At 34.6% G+C, this 24263-nt stretch overlaps 1 protein-coding gene across 4 annotated transcripts in view; it reads right to left on the reverse strand.

Annotated features, from left to right (window-relative positions):
• The window catches only part of ANKRD12 (ankyrin repeat domain 12), a 123754-nt gene that overhangs the window by 17785 nt on the left and 81706 nt on the right, over positions 1 to 24263 (reverse strand). For 2 of the 4 annotated variants that reach the window (XM_032397856.1, XM_032397857.1), the window contains one exon: positions 149 to 4854. In XM_032397856.1, the coding sequence (XP_032253747.1) occupies positions 149 to 4854 (4706 nt within the window). Of the gene's footprint in view, positions 1 to 148; positions 4855 to 13873; positions 18222 to 21364; positions 21445 to 24263 lie in introns of those variants that run through there. The other 2 variants (XM_032397858.1, XM_032397859.1) reach the window with 2 other exon arrangements.

Consider the following 24263-nt stretch of genomic DNA (forward strand, 5'->3'; position numbering starts at 1 on the left):
TACTGGGTTAAATAAAATGTTAAAATTAATTTTACCTGTTTCTTTTTACTTTTTAAAATGTGGCTACTAGAAAAATTAAAACTACATAAGCGACTCGCATTATACTTCTACTGGACAGTATTGCAGATGAATAAGTGATGTTACTTACTGTGGGAATGCAAATCTTGCTTAAGGGGTTTCCATCCAGGAGGTATGATCCATTAAATGTCACATATTCGTCATAATACTGAGGTGCTTGAGGAATAACACTACATAACAATTTGCGCTTTTCTTCAATTTTTTTCCGTATGTGCAAGTATTCGAAATATGGATTTGCTCTCTCTGAACTGTATGGCTGAATCTCATCTAGTTTCAGAGAATCTACAATGGCTGCCAGAGACTGCTGAGTTTTCTCTTTTGCTTGTAGTAAAGAGGGACTCACTTGCACAGGCTGAGGTACACGTGACACCTTCCTTTTCCGTGGGTGGTGAATCTGAGGATCATCTTCTTCAGTTAATCTTATTCTTCCTCTAGGAGATGATGATTCACTGTCTTTTTCTGATAATAGTGTACAGCTAGCAAGAATCTGTTTGCTTTGATTTGTCACTGTGGTTGCTTTGTTTCTAGTCATCCTTTGAGGGATTTGGTTTTCAGTTTTATCGTCTTCAGCATTTTCTTCTAATTCTACTTTACCTACTTGACCATATTTATGCATCTCTGGTTGAGCTGATTGTTGCAAATGGTTTTCCAGACTTGATAAAGTGCTTTGTTGTGATTCTTCATCTTCAATGGAAAGCAAGCACTTTTCACCTTCAGGGCAATGTTTTGGATTATCTTGTTCATTTAGGTTTCCTTTTGGCATCCCTGTACTCATTTCACATAAATCAGACTCACATTTATCATTCAAATGAGTTAAGACCAAACTCTCCAGTTTGTTTTCTTTTTCATGTGAAATAACCTGAATATCAGACGTGCTATTTTCAACCTCATGGCCATTGGAAGACTTATACATTAGTTTGCTAAATGTGTAATGTGCATTTAGCTGGGAAGAAGCACCACTTCCACTAAAGTCTTTTTCTGATGGTAATACAGGCAAAGTATTAGCCTTTTCAAAATTTGGTGATGCTTCTTGAACAGTGCTTTCAGAGTACACTGGGACAAAGGCATCTGCCTTTTGAACATCTGTTAGGACAAAAGTATTCTCCATCTCTTTCGTAGACTCATTATCAGGATCTAAAACAGAATTGATAATTTGAACTGCATTTTTCTGCTGTAAAACACCCGGCTCTTGATTGGCAACATATGACATAGACATATGTTTAGAAAGAGATTCAGCATCTGAAAGTGATTGGCTGTGGAAAGAGCAAGGTTGTTGTGAAGGCAGAAAGGACGCTGGGTCCTGAGCACAAGAGTTTCCTGGCAGTTCAGTCTGGAAAATATCAGTGTTCTGTTCTTTCAATATTTTGTTTTCAGAATTACAAAAACCCTGAACAGAAGAATCTTGATCAGGTGTACTGGAATTTGGGCACATCAAGTCACTGGTGCTTAATGACTCCAGTCTGTCAACAGGTACCTCCCATGATTTATTTTGGATCACACCAACCTGATTAGATGGTTCTAAATGCACAGGACTGTCCATTAAAGTGCCCATTGGAACAGTACTCTTAATAACATTTATATCAGCTGAAATATATTTGCTGCTTACAGATCTAGTTGGAGAGGCTGTGAAACTGGAATGTATGTTAGACACATTTGAAAGTTCTCTTTCAGGCACATTTGAGGACACCTCAGATTTGGGAGAAGGACAAACATCTCTTGGCACAGCTAAGCCACCTTGACTGCTTTCTTCTGATATTGTTTGGAATTGTTTTGTATGTTCACAAATGACAGATGGCATGCTACATCTTCGAACTTCTACAGTTGGTCTCCCCTCATTTATAACTAGTTTAACATCTTCTACAGAAGATGATCGGAGATGGGATGCTGGAAGTCTGCTTGTATATGGTGGTTTAATCCGCTCTGGAAGTTCAGCCAAGCTATCTAATTCTCTTTCATGAAGGGCAGGAGATTTGGCAACTGGCAAAAAAGGTGACTGGGAAAAGGACATTTGGGAATCTGAACCCTCTAACATAAAGTCAGAGTCATACTCAACTGGAGGCCTGGGGGTCGTCACTGTAGTATGGCAGGAATCTTCTGAGCTAGCAACTGAAATCATGGATACAGATCTGGAGCTGAGACCTGGCTTTTCACTTTCTGATCTAGGAGATCTGTTTAAACTATTATCTGAAACAAAAGATGACTTCCCTAAATTTGTTATATTTTTGGTGTCAACAGATTGTGATCTGTTACTTACAGCATCTTTAGACTGTTTCTCCTTGGTATAAGCATCAGTCAACTCTGAACTCTTTGACCTAGTAAGTTCTTTATTTTTGGACTCAGCTAGTGCATGCTTTGTTTTTTCTTTATCTTTTACTTTAAGTTCTAAACAATTACGATTTCTCAACCGCTCCTTTTCTTTTTGCTTAATTTTTTCTTTATGTTTTTTGTGCCACTGCTCTATTTCTAGGTCTTTAAGGCTTAGCATTCGTTCAAAACTTGTCTGCATTAAATCATCATTCACTAACCTCTTTTCTTTAGGTCGAGTATCTTTTGATGCTGGTGAGGACTTAAGTTTAGGCTTATCTGCTTCAGATTTTAGTTTGAGTAAACTATTTAGTTGAATTTTATCCTTATGCTTGTCTCGTTCTTTGTATCTGTCTATATCTTTATCTTTTTTATCTTTTTCTTTTCCATCTGGGGTTTTCAAAGGTTCATCTTTTGTTTTTTCTTTAAGGGATAAAGTTTTCTCATGTTGTGCTTTACTACTGTCTGCTATACTTGACTTCTTTTCTTCCTGGAAGTGTTTGGAATTAGTTATATTTACGCCTTCTTTATCTCTAGACTTTTCCTTTTTATCTACCTCCCTGTCTTTTTCTTTACTTTTGCTTTTTTCTGATTTAGTATAGTCACTATTGTCTGCTTGTTTGGGTTTTTTTTCTATCAAATGCTTTTCTTTGCTTTCTGCTAGATGCCTCTCTTTTTCAGGTTTGTCATGTTTTCTCTCCATCTTTTCTCTACTTTTCTCTCTATCATCAGTTTTTTTCATGGTGGTCATATTTTTTATCTTCTCGCCTTCTTTATGGCACCTCTCGGTGTGATGTGAATACAGCTTGTCTTTTTCTTTTATTCTGTCAACACAGTCACTAAGATCTAACTTGTCTTTCTCTGACTTATGCTCATGTTTGATCTTCCTCTCTTTTTCAGAACTTTTTCTTTCAGTCTTCTCAACATCCTTTTCTTTAGCTTGAAACCGCCTCTCAGATTTTTCCTTACTTTCTTTTATATGCTTTTCTTGTTTTTCCATCTCTGTTTCCTTTTCCATTGAGTGTAACCCTATAGATTCTTCACTGGCATTTGTTCCTAAAGAACCGCATTCTGTTTCTTTATCTATGGGTATATTCTCTCTTTCTTCTTTTAAATCTTTTATTTTTTCTTCCCTGAAAGATTTCTCACTTTCCTTCTTAATCTTCTCTCGTTCTTCTTTGAAATTCCTCTCTTTTGAAATATGCTTTTCCTTGGTTGATTTATCATCTTTTATGTTTTTTTCCAATTTTGATTTTTTTTCTGTTAGGGACTCATGTTCCATATTTAAAAACAGATCTTCAGTCTCATCACTTTTAAAAAAATTCTCTTTCCAAAATTCTCTGTCAAATTCTACACTCCGCTGCAGCTCTTTAGCACTATCTCTATTTTTGTATTTTTCCTTTTCACCTTCAATTTCTTTTTTATGCTTTTCTTTTTCCCTCTCTTTATGTTTTAATTTATGCTTTTTTAATGTTTTACCCTCTTTATCCATTTTTTTCAGTGTGCAATCTGAATTTTCAAAGGTTGGACTATGATCTTCATCCTTTACTTTGGCATTTGACTTTTCACCAAATTCTAAGTGGAAATCTTTCTGATGTTTATTTTTTTCCTTATGCTTACAAGATTTTACACTTGAACTTTCTGGCAAGAATTCTGATTCTGTATTATCATACCGAACAAGATCAGGCTGTAATGACATTTCAGAACTTCCCGGTGATAAACATGTTTTAGTATGTTCTTGTTTTAGTGGTGTTGACTGCTTTTCACTTAGTCCACAAGAATGTTTAGGAGATTTACCTGTGGAGATATGAAATAAATGTAACGAAGTATCATCTTTTGGGCTAAAAGATTTTCTAAAATTCCCCTCCTCTCTGGTCTTTTCTGAGCAATCTAGTGCAGTATTAACTGTCAAGTTTGTTACTCTGGTATTTTCTTTCCCCTCTTTTTCTTGCTTCAGCTCTTGGTTCTCTTTATTTTTGTTCTGGTTCTTTAATTTTCTTTTAACTTTGCCTTTCTGTTTGTGTTCATTTGAAACTCCATATTCCTTTTTGGTTTGTGTATCAGAATTTGATGTTTCAGGGACAGAATATGGAGCAGAAACCTTTTTATTCTGAAGAATTTCTTCATCTGAACTTTCAGAACTTGAATACAAAACTCTAGATGGCTTTTGTTTTTTACTTTTAAATGATTTAGGATAGAAAGCTTTCTCCTGTTTTGTAAATAAACTATTCTTTTCTACTTCAGCTTCATTCTCTTTTCGTAGCTCTTTCCTAAGAATATGTCTGTCGTCAATCATTTTATTTATTTCTTCATCATCATCATCTTTGAACTCATATTCATCAAGAGCAGATGGAAGAGGTGCTTTACTGGGAATTATCTGTTTACTTTCACAGATGAGAGAGTCTTTCTCTGTCTCAGAGTCAATATTTTCATCAACACTGGAAGGATTTACAGACCGAGCCTCTTCAGAATCTAGAATAAGAAGAGAAAATCTGTTGTTGGTCAAGAGACAATTGCCAGAAAAATAAGGCTGAGAGAAAAATATAGCATATAAAGTAACTATTTCAATTCAGAAAAAAATTTCAGAATTATATGTGAATAATACAATAAAATATGTAAGAACTCTGCTACAGTATTTTGGAAAACCTTTATAAAGAATCTGCTTCATAATGAGATCCCTTGACACTTCTAAAAGCACACAGTATAATGAATTCAGAATTCATATATCAAAGATACATGATATAAAAATGTATAGTATAAAGCAGAAAATCCAGAGGACTGAATTCAGGGGAAACACTGGTTATATAAAATTTTACATATATGTACATTTTTTTTTTTTCTGGAGAAGAATATTGAAGATTCTCTGATGCAAAAAGGATTAAGAACCACTAACTTAAAGGGACTAATTAAGTATATATCACCTACTGTCTTGTATGTTTCAGAATTTTTATGAATAAAATCATGAGGGATCACAAGTGATTCTCATATAGTAACTTAAATAAAGGTGAATGGTTTTGCCTATACAAGACACATGACTATCTGCTTAAAAAAAATAAAGTCATGTATCCCCCAATTACATAATCAAGACTGTAACAGATAATTGAATACATATGTAATTTGAAAAAAGTTACTATGTTCCTTAGTTTTCTTATCTATAATTTAGACCTGACACTAATATAGTACAATGGGGGGAAGTAATGGGCTCAATTTCTACACATTTTTAAGTACATCAAAATTACTTTTAAGTACATGAAAGTTTAATTGCATTCAAGTAGTATAAATGTAGCCAAAACATTGCCAGATTCTATTTCATTATATCATCTTTTTTTAAGATTTTATTTTTAAGTAATCTCTACACCCAACATGGGGCTCGAACTCACAACCCTGAGAGTCACATGTTCCACTGACTGAGCCAGTCAGGCACCCCTTATATCATTTTTAAGAAAAAGTTTTTCTTCTTCCTAGGTGGGCATCTTTTTTTAGCTGAAATGTATGTTGTATACATTGGGGCTCAATCTGAAAAGAAACTCAGGCTTCTAACTAAAGGTAAAGAAAACTGAGGCCTCTGACCAAGGAGGAAACAGCATACTCACTATAAAAATGATAAATTTGTTAAGTATTTATTAAAATTGTTTATTAAAATTGTAAATTTAATATAGTAAGCTTCCTCTAAACTGATCTAGCCTCCAAATACTCTTCTCACATAAAAATTCAAATTCCAGAAGCATTTTGGGGTGTCTATAAGGTACTGGGCACTGTATAGGAGCTCTGGAGAGATCACAATCTTATTTTTGGAGAAGAGGAATATTCTAATGAGTGATGTGGTTATACTGACACATGGTATAAAAAAGAACATTTTTGGAATTACAACTGCTTGTATAGATGCTGCAAATGCTCCCCATTCCCAGCCATCAATATTGCAATATATAGTATCAAACTACAGAACTTTATGTTGCAAAAAGAAACATCTATTTTGGAAGCAGTGTTTATTTTGGTCCCTGATTAAGTGACTACAAGAATATGTTACTTATACAAGAGGTGTTATTTTCTATTGTTACTGTTTTATTTATAATTTGCTCTTGAGAACTTATCTTTATGTGTAGTTTTCAAAGATTTAATTCTTTATGATTTATATATAATTATTCTATTTATATTGTCTCTCCTTAGATGATTACTTTTATTGGAAATTAGGAATGATTTTTTCCTTTGTATATCCCACAAAACCTCAGTTCTACACTAAGAATCAGACTTCAATAAGCATTTATTCTGTCCCACCAGGCACACAGTGTTAGGTGCCAGGTGGTGATAAGATAAAAAGACAGTCCTGCCTCTTTAACAGTTATACAACCTGATAATAGCTAAAAAGGCAATAGATACTAGGTTGAAAGGGTGCACTTGGGAAGCAGTCTGCTTAGGAGAACTAGAGAAGGAAAGCAGGCTTCTCAAAGAAGTGGCACTAAAGCTAAGGCAAGAAAGACGTACAGGGATTTCAGGGCATAAAAATAACAATGACCTAAACAAGCAGATCCAATTACAGCATGCATACCATTTTACATATGGCTCTTTTCCATTGAACAGATCACATTTTCTCCTGAAATTAAATCTTCTTCATTACTATTTTTAAAGGCTGCATATTACATTAACTTAATCTGTAATCATTTAAATCATTTAAACATTCAGGTTGTTTCCAATTATTTGATATTATACATATCTAATAATGTAGAAAATTTTTTTGTACATGTTACTTGAAAACAGCAATATATCAATTTGTGTATGAAAAAAGAAATGAGAAATGCATCAGAAGAGTATCTGTGCTAAACTTTTTCTGGAGGAATTACGGGTGACTTTTATTTTCTTTTTCAAACTTTTCTCTATTGTCCAAATTCCTAGCATAACAGATATTTTATTTTTATCATTAGAAAAAAAAATTTTTTTTAAAGTTCACTAATAGGGGGGTGCCTGGGTGGCTCAGTCAGTTAAGTGTCCAGCTCTCGATCTCAGCTCAGGTCTTGATCTCAGGGTTATGAGTTCAAGCCCCATGTTGGGCTCCTTGCTGGGTGTGGAGCCAACTATATATATATTATATATAAAGTTCACTAATAGGTATGAAATAGCATCACTATTTTTTTGATTATTGGTGTGGCTCATTTTGCCATGTAGTATTTCCTCCTGTGTAATGTCACTTTATAATTTCTTCAGCCTATTTTCTCCTGGTCTTCTTGTCTATGCATATTAATACATTATTTAAATTATACCACACATATAATCTCATGTATGTTTTGCTCATTATATCATAGTGCTTACCTTGAATATACACATTCAAGATTCAGTGCAAATTCTTTAAGGGAATTACACATATATGTGTACCATGAGAGATGTAAGATTTGTCACTTGTGTTCCTGATTCATCAACTGAAGGTAATTAAGCAGTGCTCTCCAACCCAGATATACTTTTTTTCCTATGGTTCTTTTTCAAAGACTACATTTTTAAAAGGCAAAATAAAAATGTAAGTTTTAAAGTGAGAAAGTTAGCTTGACACTAATTAATGTCCATGACAGGAGTGTAGCATTACTCCAGTGCAGGATTGTAACCTGGCTCTGGTCACTGAGTTGCATATGCCCGGTGGGCTTGCTCCACTGCGGGCTGGTTCTCAGCAGATGGTGGCAATAATCCTGTGCTGCTCTCATGAAGATTTTTTGCCTTTCTTAGGAGATGATCACTTTATACTGAGAAAATCACCTAGACACTCTAAATCCTCAAATTCTTATAGTCAAATGGCATGGCTATTATTATACTGTTTTTTTCCATTTTGTCCCAATCTTTTAGTCTTCAATTATCTAATCAGTAAATTTGAATTTGTATTTAAAACATATATCAAATTATTTCTGACAGAAAGTTCCTTTAAAAAATGTTAATGTTTGGGGAGCCTGGGTGGTTCAGCTAGTTAAGAGTCTGACTCTTGATTTTGGCTTAGGTCATGATCTCGGGGTTGCGAGATCAAGCCCTGCGTTGGGGCTCTGTGCTGAGCATGAAGCCTGCTTAAGATTCTCTCCCTCCCTTTCTCCCGCTCATACATGTTCGCTCGCTCTCTACTGGGGGCAGGAGTAACACCAAGGGGGGGAGGGGCAGTGGGAGAGGGAGAAACAGACTCCCTGATGAGCAGGGAGCAGGAGGACACGGAGCTCAATCCCAGGACCCCGGGATCATGACCTTTGCTCTGTTTATCATCTCAAACAATTTTATTTGGGAAACTAGGAAGGAAAATGAGAAATACAAAGGTTAAGCAATCATTCAAGCATTTAACTTTTTGTTAAAGCATTTTTCTTCTCCATAAAAAAAATGCTAAATAATAAAAGAAGGCTTAATTGGTTAAAAACACTTAAATACATTTGAAATTTGCTCTTGTACTTCTCAAGGCACTTTTAGATATTTGCAACAAACACTAGTGACACTTACAGAATAGTTAAATGTTATTTGAGGTCACTATTATCCTTAGGCTTCACTTTTTTCTCTACTGAGGCTACGGCTACATTTCCATCTTTTCTTGTATGGTATCCAAAAAGGGGCAGCAGTCAATGCAGAGAGATGGTAACATGTAAAGTAAATCCCTCTTTCAAAATCTCTCCAAAATCACTAGTGTGCATTTGACAAATCAATTACATCTCACAAGCCTAATAAGAAATTCAGTAGAGGCCAGGCTTTTAAAATGGTTTGAATTATATTAACTTTTAGGAAACGTATAATTATTCTAATGTCACATATATTCTGGGAATGGATGATGATGAAGATGATACAAAACTAAATACACCATGACCCTAAAACTTGAACTTACAGTGAAGTCCAGGTCTCTACTTTTCCTCAGAGCTTCAGATGCCTAACTTGGACATTCTGGGACTCATTCCAACCATCCTAACTCAAAATTGAGGACATTCAACTCCTTACTTTCTCTTCTGCAGCTTTTTCCTCTTGCTGCTTAAAGCCACTATCTCCCACTTCTGTAGCATACCAAGCAACCCACTTACTCCAGCTGAAAACCTCTGAGCCATTTTTAACATTCTCAATCCTCAACTTCCAAAATTAACTGTTCAAAGTTTCAATCTCTGGACTATCTCTTAAATCCATCTTCTATTCCCACTACCACTGTCCCAGCTCAGGTTCTCATCATTTCTTGCCTAGATCAGTTATCACTTTAACCACAATGTGGCCAGCATTACAGAACATATTTTGTCTCTTTTCATCTGAGGGCTCCCTACTCTAGGATAAAATAAAAACTACAAAGATGATGGTATGAGACTTTTGAAAATCTAAAACACTCTCTCTCCTACTATCATTTATTCATAACAGCAATTATTATTCCTATATAAGAGACATGTAAACAGAGTCTGAGCCAGTTAAGCAGCGTGGTCCAAAGTTACCTCACCCTTAGGAAATGTATCCCAGGATGCTTTTGTCCGACTTCACAGTATTTTCTACATTGTCTCCCACCTTTCATTTCTTCTTGCTATTCGCATTAGCCATACTAACTAGTATACCACTCACTCTTCGCCAAGTTTACATGCATATTTATGTGGATTCTGATCAGCTGCTCTTTAGTATTTCCCAACTACTTAACTAGAAGATATTTTAGATTAGAGGTTAGGGGGAGGAGCACTTCAAGAATTTATATATAGGAAGAGCTTAGGGTAGTCACCTGTTATGGGGAGGGTGTTGGGTAGGGGACTTGTCTTGAGGCTATGTTTGCATTGGTATTTATGGAGATTACATGTTTATTTGGAATGGTTTGGAAGGAGCTATATTTAACTTCTCATTTATCCTTTGGGAACATCACTTCCAAAAGGTGTGCATTTTTTTTTTTAATCTGTTATTCTCACCACCTGGGATATGGGAGGTTGAAGACTGTCTGTTTCCCAAAAAGGCAAAGGGAAGGCTATCTGCGCCACTATATATCCTCAATGCATTCCACCTATTCTAGATGAGTACGTGCTTAAATACACGCACGCACAAGATTTAGCTTCCTATAAACCTACAATAATATATTACTTTATTTTTAACAGTGCCTCCCTAAATCTATAGTATCCAGAGAATGAAAACTTGTATTTTATATTTGTGGGATGGAGCATGGTAGGGATGGTAGTATGCTTACTGAGAAAAAAAAATGGCCTATTTATGGCATTTGAGACTCCTTTGTGGGAAGGTAACCTTCAGTGAGGTAGCTGTAATTTTCTGCTTGTTTTCCACATTATTCAACAGATACTTTAAACATAAGTCCATGACTTACACTTGGGGACTTTCATTAAAACATATAGTAGGTGCTTAACAAATGTAGAATAAATATGCAAGTAGGGCGTTTTAGAACCACATTAAGAAATAAGAAATCAGGGGCGCCTGGGTGGCTCAGTCGTTAAGCGTCTGCCTTCAGCTCAGGTCATGATACCAGGGTCCTGGGATCGAGCCCCGCATCGGGCTCCGTGCTCGGCAGGAGGCCTGCTTCTCCCTCTCCCACTCCCCCTGCTTGTGTTCCCTCTCTTGCTGTGTCTCTCTCTGTCAAATAAATAAAATCTTTAAAAAAAAAAAAGAAGAAGAAATCAAGAAATCAAGTGGGGGTACATAGGGTAGAACAAGAGGACTGTAGAAAGGGATATAAACATGAAATACAAATTTATCCACTCTACAAGTTTGTATAACATCCAGGTGGCAAATGATGTTGCCACTACCTGGGTAATTCATTGCTGATGTCCCCTTTAAACTCAGCAATTTGAAGAGGTGGCAAACATTTCCTCCACATGCCATTAGTTCCCATATCACCTGTCATGTGGAGCACAGCTGTTATTTGATTTGCTTTAAGCCACCTTGAATTTTCATATAGCTTGCACTTTCACACATTATGCACTAACATGCCTATCCTCCTATATTGACCTCATGCTCTCATATATCAGCTGCTGAACTTTTTAGTCAGCCAGAAATTTATTTTTAAGCAATGGCACCATTTTTATATAGTGTTTATACAGTTAATTTGAATACATATGTATTTTGTTTGTATTTATCAGAAAAACTGCTGATACTGGTAATAACACAATTAAGAGAGAAACTGATAGATGTAGTAAAAGTAGCAAATCTTAGAGGGCATGTTCTGCATGGAGCACTGGGTATTATACGCAAACAATGAATCATGGAACACTACATCAAAAACTAATGATGTAATGTATGGTGATTAACATAATAACAATAAAAAAAAAGTAGCACATCTTTAGCCTCCTTCAGAAGCTCAATGAAGACTTCAATTCTGAAGCACAGGAAAATTAGAGAACTCATATGAAATACTAGATGTATGTACAGTGTGTTGATATTCTGAAAAGTAGTGATGAAAATAAGGTTTTAAAATTATGGGAAAAATCAGCATGTAAAATATTTTAATAATTTATACGAAGAGTTTATGCCAATACTGCTAGAAATCGGTTTCAAAAGAAGCCCAATGTTCACCTCAGTCTTGACAAAAATTAAGAAAATTGATCAGAACCATTAAAATAATCTGCTCAACCTCCAGCAAAATTTCTTTGTAATAACTGCAAATGACTTTTCCTTCTCAATGTTAAAGCCAGTTTACCATTAAACTCACTATAGGTAAACTAAGAAAATTTGAAATTCAGGCAAGATAATACTTGGAAAAATACTTTTCCTTAAATGAAGTCATGGAGATGCAATGAGCAAAATCCAGACTTTGGGAAAATTGACCAGCACATGATCAGGGTATTTCAACTAAAAATTGCAAGAACATAAGAATGCGAGGGAGTTATCTACAGATTAAAAGATACTTGGGACATAGAACCCAATTTGCAATATATGGACTTTATTTGGATTCTGACTTTGAAAAAGTTAAAGGAAAAACCTTTTGATTTTATGAGGCAATCAGAACTTGGAACAGTAATTGGATATTTAATAGTAATAACATTTAGTCAGTTCAGGCATGATAATGGTATTGTGATTATGTTTAAAGTAAAAAAATTTCCTTCTTTTATAGATAACTACTGAAACATTTTCCACTGAAATGACTTCAAAATGATGGGAGTATGAAAGAATGGAGAGAGGCAAAACAAACTAGCCAGAAGGTGGTAATTAGTAAAACTGGGTCATCAATACATATGGCTTCACAGTATTGTTCTACTTTTGCATATATTTGAAAAATTTGATAATAAAGGTAAAATCATTAGTTTGTTTACAATTACACTGTAATCTACTTAAAAATATTTTAAAAAATGAATACACTATGCAATATACAGAATAAAACAGAAAACCAAAACATATTTATTTGAGAGAGAGTGAGCACGAGCGTGAGAGAGAGAGAGATCATGAGCAGGGAGGAAGGGTAGAGGGAGAAGCAGACTCCCTGCTGAGCAGGGAGCCTGATGTGGGACTCCATCCCAGGACCCTGGCTGGGATCATGACCTGAGTCTTAAAGGCAGACGCTTAACCTAAGACTGAGCCACCCAGGTGCCCAGAGGTTTTTTGTTTTTTTTTTTAATAATTTTCTTAATTTTCTGAGTACAGAGTCAGGTAACATGTAAGCACATTTTCAGGAATGTTATATATATGAGAATGTAAATTTTCATTGAAGATTTTAAAATAATGAATGGTAGACTCTATGGCAAAAAACAAAAACACCAGCTATTTTATTTCATTTTCAGAACCCTTTTTGGCTAACAGAAGCTGCCACATTCATTCATAATGAACATGAGTTTCATCACGGCACTCTTTGAACAGTTATCATTAAGTCAAATAAATCTACACTAAACTCATATTGTTGTTTTATGCTGATACCAGGATCATCAGACTCGGAACTTTTCACACCCAGTGACAATCAGCATGGTACAATGGAAAAGTACATTGGTTCTGTCATTAGCCTTAGGTTTGAATCTTTGCTCTGTCACTTAACAGTCAGTAATCTAATATTAGGGATTAACTCACAGGGCTATTGTGAGTATTAGATGAATTTACGTAACATGCCTAGTATATCCTGGTACATACCATGCATGTGATAAATATTAATTTATTGCTTAGATAAAAAGAGAAAAATATACCGTTAAATTAAAAGCACTTAAATAAAAAGTACATTTAACACGCCAAATTAAATAAAGCACACGTTAACTTAAAGCCAAAATTGAATCCCATAACCTTTTGTATTTAATTTAGTATCAGAAAATTGAAGACAAAAAGATTCAAGCTGACTCCAGGTACTTATTTCACTTAGTACAGGGTTACAATGGAGGTATGTGGTCCTTCAGAATGAGGGCAACAGAAACCACCAGTCTTTCAAGTAAAAACTGGACATATGTAGACAAACACTTTTCCTGGGGTAAGGAGGAGGGGCAGGTGGAGGCAGTGAGGGGAAAGAAGAAATAGAGTGAACCAAGAAACAATTTTCTTATATTAGTGTCTGGTGGAATTTATATTTTTAAAACATAAAAATACTAGTCATAAAAAGACAACTACTTACGTAAAAGATTTTTTAGTATTCCTCAAAGAAGGGATGGGAAATGGGAACGGAAACAGAGAAGGGGAGACACAATTATATAATTATTTCATTTGCTAATTGCAATTTAATGCCATTATAGAATGATTTAAAAACAAGTGTTTCTTCTACAACTTAATTAAGCAGATGAGAACTTTTTGTTGAAAATAATCCATGGGGAAAGCTTAACATACCATATTTACGCAAGTCTATAAATTACCTCATTCATTTTTGTACCCACCTTATATGTCTAGGGTACTACTATGTAATAATGTTAATAATACATTTGTCCATGACCTTATAGTTAATAAGTGGCAGAGCTAGGTCTTCAAACCCATTTCTCTGACTCTAATATCGGTACTCATAACCATCATGCTGTTACTTCTGAGTACATAAAAACTCTAAATATAGTCAAGATGAACTATACAAACACCCAGTAAAACCATGCCATAATCCATAAGCATTCATATGAAAACCTTCTACTTCTTTATGTTTATTTCATGATGGAGTATATCAAGAAAATAACTCTGCCACAAAAACCTAGGCTCTACAATAAAGGATTATATTAAATGAGACTTACTGTTAACCTAACATGTAAAATATCTGAACTAAGAAAGTAACAAATAATGGTGTTAAACATACCCACCTGAGGTTAAAGTTGAATTTCAAATATGAACTCGCTATCTCTCTATTCTTTGTGTGATTTTGAGATATTCACATCTGAGATACACAATATCTTGATTTATATATTCCATAAATACATGAAATAAGAGATTAAAAACACCTCACTGACTATTAATACAATTTATAAAGGAAAAAAAGTCAGGGGATGGGGAAGATGGGTGAAGGTAGTTAAAGGGTACAAATTTCCAGTTATGAGTAAGTTCTGAGGATATGATGTACAGCATGATGACTATAGTTAACAACACTGTATTGTATATTTGAAAGTTGCTAAAAGTGGATTTTAAAAGTTCTCACCACACAGATGAAATTGTAGCTATGAGGACATGGATGTGTCCTCTAACCTTACTGTGGTAATTCTGCAGTATACACATACACGAAATCATTACACTATACACTGTACATTTACATGTTATATGTCTATCTCAATAAAGCTAGAAATAAAAAAATAAAGGAAAACCAGCTATGTTGTGACTACCTTAAATGACTACAAACCTGTGAACTTGATTAGATTTTCCATCTTTATAATGGTAAATACAAATGACATTTTTAAAGATTACAAAGCTACAATATTATATAAATATGGTTCTCAACATATCATTTTAAATAATTAGACATGTCTAATGTGATACCCTTATTTCATACTTTCACTATTTTTAGAACTAATATTTATCAAGTGTATTCTGTGCCAGTTGATATTCTACATGCGTTCATATATTAACTCATTTAACCTTTGTTTACAACACCTCCATGAGGTTTGCACTGTAATCTGTTTTACAGATATGGAACTTAGCATATACAGGTTAACTAACTTACCCATAATTAGAGATCCAGGGATCAAATCTAGATAGTATGGAATACTAAATCTGAGCTTTATTATTAAACAGCCATTTCAAAAAGAGTAGAAAAAAATGCTTTATGACTTGATTTCCATTACCAAAATATCCACAATGTTTAAAGTTGTGTGTGTGTGTGTGTGTGTGTGTGTGTGTGTGTAACGTACTCAAACAGAACTAAGTATTCTTTTAACACAAGGAAGATTACTTAAAAAAAACCAAAATTTACATCTGGAATGTTGTTTGCTTATATGTCATTTTTATTCAGTGATGGGCTAGTGCGTTAAGAGTCCTAAGCTATACCTCTTTGGTAATCTTTATTTATTATAAAGATTGTTTTCATTTCCTTTATTTTCAAGGATCATTTACTATTCTTTTATTACAAAAGTAAAACAGTTCATGACAGAAAACCAAGAAATACAGAGATGGGTAAAGAAAAAAAGCTACCCATTAAATAATCCTACCACCCAAGAGAATCATTCTTCATAACTTAAAGTACTACACTTGATTTTATTTGAATTTAACTTAGAAATAATAAAGGGAACAGAATTTCTGAACTTCAGATCTGTTCTCGACTTTTCTAAATTGCCTAACCAACAGACACCTCTTACTGCCATTTCAGAAAGCATGTTATGTGCTCCATGAGCAGCCCAAAATCATGTCACATTTTAGCTTGCTTAATTAGGCCATGAATTGTTCCTATGTTTTATTTTCCCTGGAGCTTTCACCTTTTTTCTTGTTCATCAGCTCAGACAATATGCCTTCATATCAATAATACCAGACACAGTGAACTCTCAGAATCTAATTCACACAACATGTGTATTGTTATCTACTCTTTTCTTGATAACATTCCTCATAAAGCTGACATTTTGTTCAAAAATATGCTAATTGCTCATTGCTGTCACTCTGGAATTTTTCACCAAAATCCCGAATTAGTCTTTGTATCTTCCTTTTAGACTTGTATTTTGTGTCACTAAAGAGAAATATATGTGAATAATTTTTTCAGAAAAAGAATAGAAAGCATGTCCAGGGAGGTTTTAGCCTTTACGCTTGAGTGATAGGTGGGTGGGAATGGAACTCTAGGTTCAAAATAATATTTCACAGAATGCTGTAACTATAGCTCCACCTGTCTTCTAAAACATTTAAGGATGAGAAATCTGATGCCAATCTCTTTCCTTTGTAGGTAACATGTTTCCCTGTGATTCTGGGAGCTTATAGGATTAAAAAAAAAAAAACCTTTATCCTTGAAGTTGTGATGTATCGAGATGTGGAGTTTTTTTTCCCTTTCTTCCTTTCTTTCTATTCCACAAATGTAAATCTTTCTTTAAAAGACATTTTCTTCAATTAAAAAATCTATTTTCTTCTTAGCATTTGCTCTTTTTGTAAGATGAATACTATATTATCCTGGGCATGTGTTCTGTTTTTGTTATCATTTTTCTCATATTTCCAATGTCTCTTTAAAAATGCTTTATACATTGCTCTTCTCTTTGATCTCAAGATCTTCAGCAATGTCCAGTCTGTTCTTTAGTCCTGTATAGAATATTTATTTTCAGTAATGATAAATATTTTGAGTTCGAAGGACTTTCCAGGTCTACTTTTTCACAGCAGCCTTTTGTTGTTATTGCCCACCAAGGCTCTCCAAGAAGAATTTATCCTTCTGCTTTCTACATTATTTATATTTTCCAAGATCAACTGTTCTGTTTGTTCATCTTGGCCCTTTTGTCTTTCATTCACTTGACTTTCCTTAAATATGTTTAAGGAAACTTTTTGTATTGATAAAGGGGAAAACTCATTTCTTCAGCAGTTTTGTGGTGAATCTCTACAATAGGCCTCTCCTCCTCTGAGAGGACTTTGCAATGATCTTTGGCTCTCTCTAATCTCAGTCTTCTGCTGAGACTGTTCCCTGAAAAAACTAAATTTCAGAGATTCTCTGAGGCTTCACTGGAGGAGTACTTCACAACTGCTGCAAGCCTCTCATATATATTTTGCGTTGTTCCTCTGCTCTGTAATAGTTCACTAACCGCAACTAACATATTTAAGGACTAATTATACAAGTTATTTATATTATATAGCCAAAGAAGTAACACTAAAAAAAAAGACCTGCATTTTAGGAAACAAATCATTACAGCTTTCATATCCCTAAACTGATTGAGAAATATAGCTTGGAGACTGGGAAATAATACATTGGGTAATTTTATATAGTCTCTTGTAAATCTCAACTTCTAAGCCACAATTTTCCTAAGTAAAGTTTAGGCATTTTAAAGATTTTATTTTTAAGTCATCTCTCTACCCAACGTGGGGCTTGAACTTACAACCCTGAGATCAAGAGTTGCACGCTCTGTGCCAGCTGGGTGCCCCAAAGTTTAGGTATTTTAATACTGCTTTATAGAAGAGAAGTCATACATCTATCTGGAAATAAGTATGCCATATGAGGACATATTCTCACTGTATTTCTACAGTAATAGTTGTAGGTAAGAGAATTAAAGTCAAGAGTTTAGGGGCAAGCTGGGGAAGGAAGAGAATATAATCAACAATTGAAAATACGAAGTCTAAAAGCAAAATCTACATAGGAAATAAAATCAAGTACCACAACACTCTGTATACTCCCTCGCTTAATTGTAATTAGTTATACACTGCCTTTCTACTAAAATGCCAGTAACACAGAAACTAATTCTATAAAGTATAAATTAATTAAGATTTTTCTCCTAAAAATAAGACTAGTATCACTACAAAAATTTTGATGTCACTAAAGGAAACTGACAAAATCACCCAGTCTCAGCTAATTCCGTAAGATTATTATATAGTACTATAATATATATATATGTATATATATATATATACATATATATATATATATATGTATATGTATTACATGGAGGTCCTTTTAACCATGACTAGATAAAACATTTTTCTGCAGACAGGATGATATAGCTAAGGCTGAACTCATTCAAATGTATGCATATATAATAAATATTTTAAAAAGTCAAAGGTCTTTAAGGGTTCTGCCCAAATGTACCCTTTACAGAGTTTTAGTCTTAAATATTCAGTAATATCTCAACTACCATAATTATGTGACAGACTCACTTTAAGTTGCTAGACACTGGCAGAAATTCAGTTTGTAATGAAAACCATCAAGCTAACATATTATTAACAAAAAACCTATTAGCTTGGTATTTATGATAAATAACTTTACATGTTTTGGGTAAATACACTTGAAATATCTTGACTACTATATGTACATGAACTTCAAAGAGGGATATTTAGCAGACTATTATTTTATGTAACATAGAATTTCAAGACTTATAAAGTATTCATTTGCAGACATCCAAAAAACATCTCAGCTGCAACCACAATTCTCCACTTATTTTTCTGATAGATGAGCAAGTAAAAAATATAGAACTGTGTAATTTTTATAGACACTGCTAAAAAGTGAGTATCTACAGTAAATGGTAATTTAGTTAATTTTGTTTCCTTTTTCTCCACTTAACTTTGACATATATATTTTTCTTTAAAAAACATTCCGTGTAGATTTAAAAATTCTTAAGCTTTGGAACTAGGTCGCTATAATTAATCCACATAAGACATATGATAAAATCTGTATTGATTTGAAAGTACTGATTTTCAAGTAAGAGAAGTGTAGAGGGTTTTTTTGTTTGTTTAGGATTCAGGAAGAAGCAGCGTGATATTTAGGAGAACGTTTGAAAAATTAAAATCAGAACTCTGTGTGTAAAGTGTACCATATATGTCACAAAGCAGAGGAGAAAAAGCAGAGCATGCGAAAACACTATGCAAAACACTATGGAATTTCTTCTGGTTGGCCATTCAATCAAAGAGTATCTCATTGCCTATCATGCTGTATGCTCAGCCCTCCGTATATTATGGTTACCTAAGTGTCTTTCATTTCTTCTAAGCACTGGTACTACAGGGATATGTGAAAAATAAAGGGTGCTGAACACCCAACACTGTGCTTGCTGCCACTCAACAATTTCAGAAAAATATTTAATCAAAGAGGTTGCTAACAGTCCTAATTAAATAAAATAAGGTTCTTGGGTTATAAATGGATTATAGTTTTCCACACTTGACCTAACCCACTTCCTAACATTTATACTGGAAGTGATTTAAAAATGCCATTTGGAAAGCAAGAAGATAAAATATTCTTTACATCTTAAACAGAAAAATCCTTAATTTTAGGTATACTAACATACAAACTCCTTTATCCTATAAAATGCTCTATCAAGTCTAAACTTCTAATGATCAAGTATGTTGATATATATTTTAACAATCTAAAAACATCTTATGTAATTTCTTCCTGTAGATACCTTCATACTTCTAAGGTTAAAAGGTTTCCTAAGGTGATGCTTCTTCCTATGGTTAAACTGTTAACACCACATAATCCATTTAATAAAAATTTCTGGTATATTTTGACTTAAATAATTGTTTTTTTTAATCTCTTGATTTATTAACTGTTATAATTCCATATATGCATGTATCAGCCAGTCATATTTTCATAGCTCCTGAAATATAAAACTGAGGAAATGAGTTTCACAAATTATGACAATATATTTAGAATAGTTAACAATTTACTATTTTAATTTAAGAAAATAAGGCTTCAAAATACTGGTCATTTTGTGTATTTTATGACACAGAAATGTACTCAGTAAACATCAGTGGTAACAGTATATCACTGTCTTTTTAAAAGTTTCTTAATCTGTTTTACAGCAGATGCTAAAATGTAGCTCATCTATTTATTATGATGGAGCATCTCCTTGCTTAAGTTGAAGTATGCAAGTGAGCAAAGTTTATAACAGCTGCTTAATAAACAAGGCCAGATTTCTACTGGTCAAAGTAAAAGAAAAGGTGAATAACTTTTTTGACAATGACTGGCATTTTCAACTTTGTTCACTGGCCACTTTGTTTAAGTAATAAAATCAATGTCTGCAAATTTACAACAGAATCTCTACTTTGGCAATTAATGAATGTCAGAAAGTACTGGGTGCTGTGTGACACAGAGTTACCTACTTCTCTACACCATAATTATGTTTCATGAGCATGATATGGCTCTCTGAATATGACTGAGTCCTCAGCAGAGTAGCAAGAAGCAAATATTTATAGCAAACACCATTATTAGACAGAATTTCTGTGCAGGAAGATAATATGGAATAAGACTGGGAAAAGGGTAGAAGTTGGCGGGCGGGAGGGGGGAAAGACTAAAGAATTATGCAAATTTAAAAGTGCCGCACATTGGTATACAAATAAGCTATACTAACCAGGACACGTATTCCTGCAACAATATCATAAATGTTCGATGTGTATGACATAGGACAGCTATTCAGTGTAGTCCTTGAACTGAGGCCAGTCTGCAAATTGTTTATTACTCATCTGTGAAGAAATAAGGAGCCTGCACCAAAAATGGAAATCAATTATGTCACTAGCACACTGGTTAGCTCAGCTGATATTTACTCACAGCCTTTTTTCCTTTTTGATAAAAGGAAGGAATGCATTGATTTACATTCTGGCACAAGCTCCTTATCTTGAGGACCAATAACAGTTTGTGGAACAGCTACCCTGACCTGAGTAGCACTGTCATAAAGCATAATGCCTAATAGAATAAACCATATTTTAAATGTTACATATTTAACACCCTTTATTTCCTCCAAATTTATTAATTTCTAAAATTCAATGCCTTGGTTATATTCTCTAACTTTGCAACACTTAAAGTGTATCTGTCACATGGATGATGTGATATATTGGATGGGTGATGATGCTATCAGGCCTTATACATACAAACAGCTATGGGCAGTTAAATTAATTTTCTATTAAATAGTAATACATTCTAAATTTAGATCAGATGAAGTTTGATAAAGTTAAGTCTAATAAGGACCTCATGTAAATTAAGCAATAAATTGGGTATTTTCATCAGTCTTTTTCAGCAACTCCAAAATCTTTGTATGATACTTACTGATGAGTTTTGCATCATTCCTTGAGGGACTTTGATCAAGCAATAATTCAGGTACATTCATCATGTGGAAAATAAATATTCTGAAAAACCAATACATAGTTGATGAACACATGAAACCGTCAAAATCAGTGAAAATCAAAAAAGGTTCTAGAAGATGTGTTTCTCTCTAATTAAACATTTAAGTTTAAATAAGATACCTTCCCTCTTCCATGGGAAAAATTTGTTGTAGCACCTCTTTCTAATGGAGAGTTTTATAATAAAAGCTGCTTTTTACAGCTACTGTTTTCTGAAAAGACCAGAATTATAGAGTTTGTAGCCATAATAAATGGGAAAATTAACATATCATGTTATCATATATATCATATAACATCACATTTCTAAATTTCAAATCTTATTTTCTAACTTTCTTATGAAAGCCAGTGTACTTTCAGCTATTATGGTCTTGATTTCATATAGCACAAAGATGTTCAAATGACTTGCAGCTTGTAACTGGTAGATGGATTTACAAATATTTTAAAAGTAGAAACTGACAGGGGTAGGTGGATGATTACATTAGTATCTCCATTTTCCTAATCAGCTGTATCTCCAGTACTTAAATAATGCCTGACACATAATGAATGCTCCAAAATAGTTGCTGAATAACTGAACTGAAGGAAAAGGAGGAAGAAGAGCTTAGAACGATTAACAAGTGACATAGGTATAGCTGAATGATGCTATCACCAATTGAGACAGGAAAAACAAAGAGTGTAAATGGAAGAAAAAGAAGTTCTATATTCAAGGCTACTGACTTCTGTGGAATTCTAAGCAGTAATATCCAGAGGGCAGCTAATACACAAGTTTGAGGCTTAAGAGAAAGACAGAGCGATTATTTGGAAGGCCTCACCACATTAATGGTAATTAAAACTGTGAGTGTGGATGAAATTTATCTGTGAGAATATGTGTCATGAGAAAAGAGTCCAGAAAGCAGAATCTTTGGAAAAACCAACACAGGGTGATGGGAATGAGGAAGAAATGAAGATGAGATTCTAGAAGGAAACTGAGAAGAAACAGTCCAGGAAGCTAGATGAAAGCCAGGAGAGAATTACATCCCAAAAACCAACACAGGAGAATTTTAGAAAGAACGTTGCCAACATTGCCAACATCTACAGAAAGACTGAAAGGCAGCTAAAGGATCTGGCAGTTAGAAGATCATGTGTGATGTTAGTAAACAAATTCAACAGAGCACATTTAGCTAGATATATATCCTTCCAGATTCTGCTCCATGCTTTTAAGATTTTATACAACTATATGTACATATACAAACATACACAGAGATTTTAAAAACATTATTCATTTTACAAAAAGAGATATTACGATTATTTATCTTGATTTTTCTAACTCAAAAATATCTTATGAAAATCTCTCCAAGAGCAGTAAGACATGCTTGTACAATAAATTGTCCATTGTGTGGCTATCTACCTCAATTTATGCAACCAATCCCTTATTATCACTATATATTTTTTCTTTTGCCACTAAAAAGTGCTGTAATAAACATGAGGTGTTCCCAGAAGCGTGACTGCTAGATCAAGGAGCATTATGTATTTTAAAGATTTTATTTATTTGAGAGAGAGAATGAGAGAGAGAGAGAGCATGAGAGGGGGGAGGGTCAGAGGGAGAAGCGGACTCCCTGCTGAGCAGGGAGCCCAATGTGGGACTTGATCCTGGGACTCCAGGATCATGACCTGAGCCGAAGGCAGTCGCTCAACCAACTGAGCCACCCAGGTGCCCCAAGGAGCATACGTATTTTAAAAAACATTTTTATCATGGTAAATTTTTTTTTTTTTTTAAAGATTTTATTTATTTATTTGACAGAAAGAGACACAACGAGAGAGGGAACACAAGTAGGGGGAATGGGAGAGGGAGAAGCAGGCTTCCCGCGGAGCAGGGAGCCCGATGTGGGGCTCGATCCCAGGACCCTGGGATCATGACCTGAGCCGAAGGCAGATGCTTAACGACTGAGCCACCCAGGCGCCCCTATCATGGTAAATTTTGAACTTACACAAAAGTAGACAATGGTTTTTTCTTTTTTTTTAAGATTTTATTTTTTTATTTGAGTGAGAGAATGAGATAGAGCATGAGAGGGGAGATGGTCAGAGGGAGAAGCAGACTCCCTGCCGAGCAGGGAGCCCAATGTGGGACTCGATCCCAGGAGTCCAGGATCATGACCTGAGCCGAAGGCAGCCGCGTAACCAACTGAGCCACCCAGGCGCCCCAAAAGTAGACAATGTTATACTGAACCACCATGTCAGGTACCCATTAACTCAGCTCCAACAGCCATCAATGCTTGACCAATCCATACCTCTATTCATCCTATCCCTGTGTCATTTTGAAGCACAGCCCATTCAATCTTTCATTTCATCTAGAAATATTTCAGGACCTATCTCTAAAAGATAAGGGCTCTTGTATTTTGTTAGCTGTGGTTAGACTGTTTTTCAAAAAAACTTTGACAATTCATATACCTCCCCTTTGATCCCCTCTCCTATTAGGTAACCACTTTTATAAGTTGTTGGTTTATTTTTCCAGTATTTCTTTTTTTTAAATATAAGAAAATATACATATTGATGTATCTTCTAAATGCTTAAATGTCTGCTATTATCTTTCTTTTACCCTGTCATGTGAATAATACCTTGGTCAGGTACAGAATTTTTATGGTGCAGTTCTTTTCTCTCAAGATTCTATCTTCCACTGTTAAAAGTTAGAAGTCCAATGCCATCAACCAGGTGTCCACCACTCTGCAGGTCAACTGCAGCCACTGCAAGCGGCCCATGAGCAGCCGCGGCTGGGTCTGTGACCAGTGCCACCGCTGCGCCAGCATGTGTGCCGTGTGCCACCACGTGGTCAAGGGTCTGTTCATGTGGTG

The sequence above is a fragment of the Phoca vitulina genome, unplaced genomic scaffold (assembly GCF_004348235.1).
Source record: "Phoca vitulina isolate PV1807 unplaced genomic scaffold, GSC_HSeal_1.0 scaffold105, whole genome shotgun sequence".
Classification (NCBI taxonomy): domain Eukaryota; kingdom Metazoa; phylum Chordata; class Mammalia; order Carnivora; family Phocidae; genus Phoca; species Phoca vitulina.